The 11558-nt window shown below is 32.1% G+C and overlaps 2 protein-coding genes across 2 annotated transcripts; both read right to left on the reverse strand.

The window, feature by feature from the left end:
• Positions 1 to 982: 982 nt before the first annotated feature.
• On the reverse strand, positions 983 to 5846 carry LOC125065921. The gene is made up of 9 exons (XM_047673780.1): positions 5676 to 5846; positions 4846 to 4968; positions 4667 to 4774; positions 4310 to 4464; positions 3250 to 3411; positions 2350 to 2456; positions 1691 to 1802; positions 1342 to 1472; positions 983 to 1146 (listed from the first exon to the last, which is right to left on the reverse strand). The coding sequence occupies exons 1-9, from the start codon at positions 5838 to 5840 to the stop codon at positions 983 to 985; spliced, it is 1227 nt and encodes a 408-aa protein (XP_047529736.1). The 5' UTR covers positions 5841 to 5846.
• Positions 5847 to 6541: 695 nt separating this feature from the next.
• Positions 6542 to 11541, reverse strand: LOC125065601 (26S proteasome non-ATPase regulatory subunit 12). Its single transcript, XM_047673308.1, has 9 exons — positions 11411 to 11541; positions 11257 to 11324; positions 11066 to 11182; positions 10757 to 10869; positions 10297 to 10675; positions 9492 to 9715; positions 8665 to 8821; positions 7858 to 8021; positions 6542 to 6800 (listed from the first exon to the last, which is right to left on the reverse strand). Exons 2-9 carry the CDS (start codon positions 11314 to 11316, stop codon positions 6662 to 6664), a joined length of 1353 nt encoding a protein of 450 aa, XP_047529264.1. The 5' UTR covers positions 11317 to 11324; positions 11411 to 11541; the 3' UTR covers positions 6542 to 6661.
• Between the last annotated feature and the right edge of the window lie 17 nt (positions 11542 to 11558).

Genomic DNA, 11558 nt, shown 5'->3' on the forward strand with positions numbered 1-11558 from the left:
ATTCTTTTGAATTTTATACCCTGTTGTAAAAACGTATACATTGTCCCAAAAATAGTTACTAACCCTGTGTAATCGGGTACTTGGAGTAACAAGTTTATTCTTGTTCCTAGTGTTAATAGTATGTACGTCACAATTTCTGGGAAAATCTGGTTTATTTTTTGCGTACATACATAACATTATCAAAAACAAATTGAAAAGCGACTTAATTTCTTTAAATTTACCTCTTAACGAATCTTTTGGGCTCTTCTGCAGTACAACAATAGTGTTAATGTCAGCTGCATTACCCCAGAGTAGGATGCCATACGACATTATACTATGGAAATAATTGAAGTACACAAGGCGAGCCGTATCCACATCAGTCAAAAGTCTTATTTTTTTTACCGCATAGGCTGCAGAGCTGAGTCTATTTGCCAATTTATTTATATGGGGGCCCCATTGGAGCTTAGAGTCTATTGTCATACCAAGGAACTCTGTTGATTCTAAAACATCTAATGCTTCCCCATTTAAACGTACACTCGTTTTGACACATCTTACATTGGGAGTAGTGAATTTAATACATTTAGTCTTTTTACTATTTAACATTCAATTATTAACACTAAACCAATTTATTATTTCAGAGAGAGTATTGTTCACATCTTCATATATTGAAAGACGTCTTTTTATTTTAAAAATTAAAGAAGTATCATCAGCAAACAATACTATCTCGAGTTTATCACCTAGGAGATGTGGCAGATCATTTATAAAAACAAGGAAGAGAAATGGTCCAAGAATTGATCCTTGAGGGACCCCCACTTTAACTGGAGACCCGGGAGATCTCTTTCCATTTATATCAACCCTCTGAATCCGATTGCTCAGATACGAAATCAGAAGACTGAGTCATCTTAAGACATTACTTTTAAACGAATTCAATCTGTATATGTAATAGATAGGAAATGTTTTAACGGGCAACGAATAATAATAATCCATTTCAATAGTTATAATTTTATTTTTGCGTATTATTGAACTGCCATTCCACACACGCCTTTCCTTTAACACCGTTCACTTCAACGTTGCTCCATCTTTCGTAGAACTTTGCTTCTCTATCCTTTCCAATGTAAAACTTATCTTCATCAATTAACATTACTCGCATTGCGTATGATTGACCTCCTAGAATTAAATAGGAACGTGCCAATCAGTAATGTTTTAACCATTCATTAGTCGCTTTAATGTTATAGCACTTATAGACACGCTCAATATAGGAACAGGAACAAATAAAGCTATTGTTAAATGCCTCGTAGAATAAATGATAGTGTCATAAGGTAACAGTTTAGCGAAAATAAAATAAAACATAAATACTCGTACCAGCTTGAAATATAAAACCATAGTCCTTGGGAAGTATTTGATTTTCTCCGTGTTGGTAAAGATGGAAATCGGATGCATCCACTGCAACTACACTCTGATCTGCCTTCTTACATAAATATCCAATGGTAAGGCTGAAAAGGCATACTTTTATTACATACTTTTTAAACTACATACCGATCATTACTACACTAGTGTCCTCCGGCATAGACTAGAGTCTAGCCTAGCGTACTGTCAAATACATACTCTAATCAAAGACAACAACAACAGGATTTATAATTAGATTACTAATCTTTTCCTTTTTTGCAAGATTGAAAATGTAAACTGTTATACGTTTTAAAATAATTCTTACTGAGATAGTATTGCGGGTTGCGAAACACTTCCAATAGCCATGCAGTCGCCGTTCTCGAGGAATACGAAATGATAAACGTAGCGATGGAAGTTACGCCAATCCCGCAAAGGTCCTGTTGAAAAATAATTTAGTGTCAATTACTATTAAAGATATATAATGGTTAGATACTTATATAAATATTAGTAAACTAGATCGTCTTATTAATATTTATATTTCGTACGGTAGTAATTTTTTAATTTTGGCTACGACGTACAGTCTCAAAAATTACCGTAAGCGCAGGAGATATAGTGTGCAACTTTGTACTGCAGGTGCACTCTACTCCCTCAATATCAAAGTCTGATTTCGACAGGACCACAATAAGGGTGCATGATCAAAGTATTGTATGTGCTTTCCGAGGAGCGTGGTACTTCCAAACATAACAAAACACATTTTTAGCAGGACTTGGGATTTGAACCCGAGACCTCAATATCTGCAGCCACCGCTACTCAAATATTCATAACCACGACCAACAATGTGGTCTTTTTAATAATATAAAGAGTTAAATTTATTTAATTTATTCATTTCATTTGACGTAACTAGTATTATTTTAATTAATTCGTTGATGTCGAGTGAAAAAAGTGTATATACATTTGTATAACTTGTATAAGTATCATAAATACCAAAACTTCTATCTCTAACGCACGGCATGTTTATATTGTACGTGTTGTCTTCGACCGTCACGGTGCCGGTAAGGGATCCCATTTGCTCATAATGCGTCTGATGTAGTCTGAAAAATCACATTCGGAATAATACATGCATTACTTTACTATTATTTCCAAATTGTAATACAAGTCCTTCAAAATACGAAAGTCATGGATTTTGAACACATGTGATATGTCAGTTTTCTAAGACCAATTTCCAGTAAAATAGTTGTATATCAAATGTCGTATCATATCAGTTCTCGTCATTCATTGCCCATTTAACTTTAACCGCCTACATATTATTCCAACCACACGAGCGCAAAACTCAAATAAACAACACTTGACATAGAATTGACGCAAGAGCATTGCTCGAGAGCTTGACCTATGATTTTCGTAATTGATTTACAAAAAAAATGGCGTTTAGTACATCGACGAAGCTGTTATCAAATCTATGACAGTAAAATTAAATTGGATATAATTAGTTAAATGGAATAGTGTTGTATTATAAATAAATATGTATTAATCATTAACTTTTAGTAGTGCACAATATGGCTGAGGTATATAGCAAGGAATACGGAAATCATATCATATGTACCATACCTTCTACGATTGGAATAGACTATAAAAATTTTTGCTTTCCTTAGACGTATATTTGCAGATAAGCAATTATTGGTAAATTTTACGTCTCGATAATGTTTATTCAGACTGCACATAAGTAACAATCACGTTGTTGTAGCAGCAAAAGAAAATTTAAGGCTTCATCGTGACTTTATAGGACCAGGTGATACAACCAATGATGTCGGTAAGTGTTATTTTTTGTTTTATGCTAAATTTATGAACATACTAGTATTTTTAGAAATTAATTAGTAGTGACCATACTTCTTAACAAGTTCAAAATAGTCACTCGACCAAGGTTCTCTCGCCATGTCGTCCGCGACGCTGTATGGTGACATCTGCGTGTCGTACTCGAATGGCGCCCACTGCGCGCTCCATATGAGATCAGCTGACACTTTTACCGTTTTATTAACATCATTTCTAGGTCTAAAAAAAATATATATTTAAAAAAGAAATAATTAATTAATTAATTGTAAATTTTATGTAAAAATCGCTAGCAAACCAGATAAATAAATTGATCTAGTAATTGAACAAAGTAACACACAGATTATGAAATATTCTTTGATATTAGAATACTCTATTCCAATCAATACAGAAAAAAGCCAAATAAACAACAATTGACAGCAAATTGACGCGATTTCATTGGTTAAGAACTTGACTATCTATGATATTCACTATGGATTTGGCGAAAAAATTGCGTTTTGAACATCGACGAAACTGTTATCGGAATATTGGAAGTTGAATTCAAGTGGAAATAAATAATTTAAATAAAAAAACCTTCCTTGGAGTTCAAGCCCGCTTCATACCAAATTTCATCTTATTCGGTTCAATTGTTTGGCTGTCAAAAAGCAACAGACACATAGACAGGGCTACTTTTGCATTTATAATATTAGTGTAGATGATTAAACGCTTCAATATTTACTTCTTAAAGGAATTGTTTTTTACAATACAAAGTTAATTCTTCATTATATTATGATTGGATTATCAATGCGAAAATGTGTACGTTGTTTGTTGGTATTTTATTATCAGCGTGATTAATCGCCTAAAGATACTCGTAGTTTATGTGACATAGGCTTTACTATCTCGATAAAATAAGAGCGAAGCCATGCGTAAACGATTAAATATAAAATGCGAATTGTTTAAAACCTGCCCAAAAACATATATAATAATAATTTTATGAAACTTGTTTATTGAATATATTTGACTGTTTTTAGAAATTAGACTAGGAAAAAAGCTGTTTGCGAAATAAAAACTCTTGGATCAATTCCATTATACTTTAGCTCATTTAAGAAATACGTTACTATTTAAAAGTTCAATTACTTACTTCATTTCTCCTTTGTAAGATAACGTCCAAGTGCGCATAGGTATAAAGTTTTTAATTTTAATTCCTTGAACGCTATAATCATCCTCGTCCTCCTTTGTTCGTTGCACGTAAGTATCCGGAAGTCTAGGTGTCAGTAGGAGGGGTTCATTTTTAATCTACAAAAATATTTTAAAAAGATTTTATTCATCACGAATTCAATTTGTGTGTATGGCTATATTATATACCAAAGCTTAAAAATATACTGACAGATCTAAGGATGTTATTTACAGTAACTTGATTGTATTACAAACATAAAATCGATCTATAAATAAAAGAAAGAAATACGAAATATATCCGGTACAAAAGGTTAAGTTATACCTTCAAATATAAGAAAGAATCGCAGATTCCATGTGGCCTTCTTGCTAATCCACAAATGATAGCATCTCCATTTTCAGACATTCCATTATAGTAAACGCCATCGATTCCCTAAATAAGTAATGTAATGGTTAATTAAGTATTCTATAAACAGTCATATTACATAAATTTATTATCTTTACCAAAGTATGGTCATCCAATTTGTATATATGCTCCAGTTTCGCGTGATGTTCTTGGACATGTGCAACTCCGTCAGGACTACGACCTGATTCTATTGCTAATAGTCTTTTCAGATATGTGATAACCTGAAATTAACAAATATTACATGGTCATGATAATATTAAATGGTCACTTTTGCCGAATGCTCTTGCATCCTATCTATTAACGAGTTCTTCCATCATCAAAGCTACGTTAACCACTAACCAGGGGTTCTAAGATGTTATGTCACTTTTATTGCACTGACTCGTATAATGTATATTAATAGCGTAAGCCGATTTTTGTTTCAGTGATTATGGGACGATAGCTGCACATAAAAAATCGGTTATAGTCTCATTTTGAAGAGCTCCTGCCGTAGATGTGCAGAAAAATAAAAAGTATTCTTGATGGCAATTTATTAAATTGTTATGATTTGACAGAGTTAATTTTAGAGAGCTGAAAAAAAAGTTATTGGCCATGTAGAGCGGCGCTAAAAAAAACAAATGTAAATCGTGCGAACAGACGTCGCCAGTTTACAATGAAATTAAATTAAAAAAAAAATCCTGTCATCGGTTTCGAAATTTGTAAAAATCTGTTGAATAAACGATAAGTAACAGAAATGTTTAACGTTTGGCGGTATAATGAAACTAAACTTGCTTAAAGTAGTAGATGTATAAAGTGTAGTTTAATTTATATAAATAATACTGCAATATCGCGGATTAATAGGGATAACTCGATTCACTGAGTTGATTACGCTATCAAAGACAATAATTAAAACTCTATGGTGTGATATAATAATGATTCACTCTATCTTTACCTGTCTAATTCTAAGAATAGAATACATAAATAAAAACTTAAACCAGTAAGTTTTGTTTCGTTGTTGATAAATACCAAATATAGCCGGTTTATACTTCATATTGATAAATCGAAAAATAAATACAACACCCACTGATATTAACAGAGAAGTTAAACATGTTAACATATTAAATAATTAATATTCAAGTATATCCTAGCAATTACTCGTATAATTTAATTGCTACTGAAGCGTTTGATAAAGATTATTATTTTGAGTAAATTATTTCGAAACGTTTACTATCTTAGTATCTTATCACCTTTCGATCGGCTTACTTGTCTTCGTCTGATTTTTGTAATTTAGACTAATCTCCTGAGTAATGACTAAGTATCATATTTGATAAGAAATACATCGCAACTTTTTACTGATTACCGAGTTCAAGGCGTTCAATATAATTTACGTAAATTTTAATTAATGTTGTACCGAAAGCCATGGTGGGTAAATTCGTACCCTAAGCCTTTATCGTATCAAAACGGAATTGGTATTACTTATGCGGAAATTTGAAATAATAAACTGTAAGTATATTATATATAAAATGATAAACCAATCGCTACTAACAATTATAGTCACCACCAAAAATAAGTGTCGTGACAAAAGGTATCAATGTCATGCACACGGTTGTAAAATTTTGCGTTAGTCAAGTCGACGTCAAAAACTCATTCACACTCACCTTAGTCGCACTCAATCGAGTGTCGAATGTCAAGGGACATGTTTTTGACTAGGAATGGTTATTCATAGCTTTAGTTCAGTTTTGTTCGTCAACGAGTATAAATATGAATAATATACACTATAAATATAAATTGAAAATAAAATTACATAATTAGTTTAATTCGTATTTATTTTAATACCAATTTGAACATATCAAATGAAAATTATTCTGTAACATGTTTGAAATCAAAAAAATCTTACAGGTTATTTTAGTATAAGATGTATGTATTAAGTATTTAGGTCTATTCTGCTGTAGCTAACAAATGCTTGTGAACGCACTCTTCTTTGTTGATCAGATGTGTTGTTTTATTGACGAGTTGCATCAGAGTGTTCAGGTTACTGGACCATTCGTTCAATCGGTCAGAGGCATCCATGTTCAATCTGAAAAAATATGATATTATTTAAAGCATAAATTCATATATTTTTACATAACAGTATATAAACGTGACTGAAATATTTTCGACAAAACAACATTTTATGAGTTTTAAAAATTTTAATACAATAAACCTCTGAAGTGCAACAAGTGTCGTTGAGGTTTTTTAAAGTGATAACTTCATATGGAAGGGTAAACCGCTTCGTTACGTAACGCGTTACGGCGCTAGTCTGTCTGGCTTTCCTTTCTCCTACGCATACGGCAGCGATTAGTTTATGATATCACTTCTAACGAGCATCCCGTGACGCTGACGTATTTTTTTTGTTACCAATCTTCAAATTACATTCCAATATAATATTTAACATCAAAAATAATGTCCTCTTTGTAATAGTGTACCATTTTTTAAGGCTGTCTGTCTAACCTATGAAATCGAGAAGATTGGCTAATCACTGAGCCAGATCTGGCTTGCATGCAGCATACATACAGCAACTAATACGCATTTCATTTTATTATGGTTTTCACTCTAAATTGTTTTCATTATGAACAATTCATACGAATTCAGCTCAAATTAATGATTTATTTATCTACTCCATTATACATATGACAAAACTAGGTAAATCTGTTCACTTCATCTACGTTCAAATCTAACATAACTTTGAATCAATTTTGTTTAGTTCTCCAGTAACAGTGCAGAACTAAGTAAATCTTATCAGGTAGGTTTTACACATTATCATATATTTGGGGAGATTGGTGCCTAAAAATGTGGTACCTATACATTAGGCCACCAGGCTCTCAATTGATACGAATATAGTCATGATGTTTTGATGTTTTGCAGGGCAGGATTATTCATTAAGCAGAGTAGGCACTCCAAAGGACCCAAATATTGAAAAAATCATTCTTAATGAACACTCCCTGGACATGGTTAATAAGGAATCCATTCTTTTGTAATACACATTCCGCCATTTAAGAAAGCATTTATTTACACAGTAACTGTATGAACACTGCAACTAACAGCTTTTAAGACCCAAATGGTCAAGTGCTGTTTGATGGGAAATGTTAGAATACCTAAAGTGAACGACGCCCGCGGGCCGGTCTATCTTGGCGCGCACCACGCCGCTTACGACGAGCTGACTCAACGCCTCCTCCGTCTCCGTCACGCTCAGACCGAGCAGCTCGCTCATCCGCTGCAGCGTGATGCGAGTGTAGTACATTGACATTATACGGATATTCTGTTGACAAACATTTCATATAATCATATTATATTTTGAAATTAGTTTAAAAGAAATCATATTTTAACTTGACTATTCTATCATAGGTTAAGATAACTAGCCCCGCATATAAGATATGGAAACACGTGAAAAAGTTTAGATAAATTTTCTATTTAAAATCTTCATGAAATCTTACAAGATCCCATTCTTACTTGAGTAGCATGAGCTATAAAGCTCCAAACATAATTAATTATTGGATGCATATCTAAGAATTTCGTGTAAGAATGGCAGCTTACTTAACAATGTTCATGGTTTAAATAAACATTGTTAAGTCAACAGGAACAAAATACATTGTAATGCACATTAAAATAACATATTTTTATATAACAATTGTTAATAATATGATACAGCAATGATACGGACAGCATGTCTATGGAAAAGTCATAATGGTTGTTTTTTTTTAAAAGGCAAAGACAAAACCACCAGGTACATTCAGGATTTTAATATATCTTAATAATTTTTATATATCTTAAATTTGAGTTTACATTCTTCAATTGTTTTCAATTTATCAATAGATATCACACTTTTATTATGTAATAATATCATATATATAATTAATAAAGTAATCTAAACCAAATTGTATTCAAAGTTATTGGTTACTTACATGTTCAACAACCCTGTTCTTCAAGTCATTCCAACGTTCTTGTCCTTTCTCATCGGTGGAATTAAAGTATGGTGTTATTCTCAACATCTTCTCATATGTTGAGCAGAGAGTACTCCATCTTATTATCTCTGGATTGATGAACAGACCTAAGAGTTGCCTGTAAAAAGTATCATATCACAAACTGTCAAAATCTAATTATCTTGTAGCTAAATGGCAGAAAAGGGATATAAAAGAATTGTCTGCAACCCAGAGTTGAGAGGAGGTTGACAGTGTATCATTGCTCAGAAAACATGTACAGTAGTTGGCCTTGTATCCAACCTCAATATAAAACAGAAAGATAATTTTGAAGATTTACGAAAATAATCTTAGAAAAATATTATGAAAATTGTTTAAAAATTTTGTTTTTTGTTTTTGTTTTGTTTAAGCAGTGATGTTAAATTCCCATCCCATCAGACTATGAGAGTATCTATTTGTGGATTCATTTGTGTACTACAATATCTTCTGTGCTGATATATCAATATAAAAATTGGACTGATCAGGCAAATTTGAAAAAAATCTTGCTTCAATAGCTAAAATATTGAAGGATCAGAGTATCAACCATAACAGCCATTTGGGCAATCTGCGTTATGATCACTTGAAAAGTATTCTGTCAATCTGTTTTTTTTTTATTAATTCTGTGACTTGCATATAACATAAATTCAATTATATTCATTTAATAAGATTGCACACATAGTTAATATGAAATTAATATATTTGTTGTTTGCAAAACAAGTATATATTTTTACATTTAAGAATGTTTATTTTTAATAATAAAGATATTATCTTACTTGTATTCAGGTAGTTTATCCAAGTCCTTATCCTCGTTAAGTCTGTGTGTAAGATCAGCCTGTTCATTATCATATGGAGCTAATATGAGAAATACAACACTGCCAATGAGTGCATCGGATCCGCCAGACTGTCCCAGGGCACGGAAGTGACGACAGACTGATAAATACTGTCCATTATGTTGATCCACTGCTATCATTATTCTATAGAACTTTTCTTTCAGTTCCTGAAAAACAAACATTCTGTGTCTATGTGTCCTTTTACAACTATAATCAATAACACAAAGAATTGAATTATAATTATTGTAGAATCTCCATATTTGTAATTTTTGAAATCTAATCAAAGACAAATTGGAAGATGGCATTGAATCCGATGGTTCCTACCATTAAGCAATGATAAAAATTGGTGGATAACTAAAATTGTCTATCAGTAATAAATTGCATTTTGAATGTAGTCGAAGTAGTTATCACAACTTTGGAAGTAAAATTAAAGTGTTATGAATCGAGAACTGCCTGTTGTGCACAATATAACAGAGCTATCAGCATATCATATAGACTATGTAAATCTACAGTTTGATATTCTTCACTTTTGCCATTGAAATATAGTGTGGTAAATATTTATATTAATAAAATATATATATGTCGCAGATGCCATCTATTGCTTTATCTGACACTTAAAAGAATGACAATATTGTCTTTGGTAAGCTAGTGTCACATAGATGGAGCGGCGGTGACTGGATTAGCGTCAGTTTTATTTCTGCCACATAAAAGCAATTAGAAAATAGAAACTAATTGTAATTCTACTTACTAGAGTATTATCTTCTTCAAAGAACTTTGTATTTATCTTCTTAGATATAATCTGAGTCCGAACATAATCTTTGATGGCTAGACACAATCTCATTTGTTCCAGAATCAGTTCAACTTTTTCTCTCTTGTCCATAGACCCATAAGTCTCCACTTGCAGCTCCTGGATGATCTTAGCAGCTTCGGCAACATTATCTTCTTCTTCTCTTATTTTAGCAAGAATATGAGTGAGTCTAGCTCTTTCAACCTCTACATAGATTTTACCCTCGGTTATAGTTCTCAGTGTCTCTATTAGCTTTATTTTTGTTTCTTTGTCTGGTGTTTTATCTACATAAGTACAACATTCCTGCACCATTTTAACTACTGCCTGTTTTAGTTGAGACCTATAACAAATTAAAATATTTATAAATAGTATCATCAAAACGCTTCACAGATTTAGTTATTTGTTATTAAAAATATATTACCTTCTTTTTGACAGGAGAACTACATGATCATTGAGAGAAGACCAGTTCTTGGCCTCATAGCAGATTTGGACAATGGTTACCAAGATTCTTGCGGTAGAAGCCATATCTGCACCCTATACAATTAATGATAAAAATACATTCTATAGCTGATTAGTAGAAGAATGCTATTCTTAAAGCGTTAAAAACCAAAACCCTTTGTAAATTATAAATCTTCAACAATAAATATTATCGTAACAATTACAATGGGACACAAAGACTTACTTTCGTAGTTTATGGTTTTTTTTTAAGTTAATTCCGAAGTATGCTTACCGTTCTCGTTTGTTTTTCAAGAGCAAGCAACTGATCAATAGCTTCTTGAACTCTGCCACTAGAGGCCCATGATTTCCATAGGGGTATTTTTTCATCACAAGTGGCGCTATAATCCACCTAAAAGTAAATGGTGTAAATTTATATTGTTTCATATATTTCAAAATTACTAAATAAAGAGTGATATAACTTACTTCCATTTTTACTATTTTACCGCTAGCATCCAAGCTCCCTATATCGCCGTTTGTAGTCATGTTGCTTTCTAAAAAGACCGTAGTTAATAAATTAAAGACATATAGAAGTATTGTTCATTATTACTTCAATGTTTATACTAAAAAATATACTTACTGAATAGTTATTACTTTTGTATTTTAATATGACTAGTAGAATAACAAAGTTAATTCTCAGTGCTGTGTTAAATTCTTGTAAATGCAATATCACTACAAGTGACAGCAACAGAATTGACAAGTGTCAAAAAATATTCAACGACAACGAT

The sequence above is a fragment of the Vanessa atalanta genome, chromosome 8 (assembly GCF_905147765.1).
Source record: "Vanessa atalanta chromosome 8, ilVanAtal1.2, whole genome shotgun sequence".
In the NCBI taxonomy this organism is placed as follows: Eukaryota; Metazoa; Arthropoda; class Insecta; order Lepidoptera; family Nymphalidae; genus Vanessa; species Vanessa atalanta.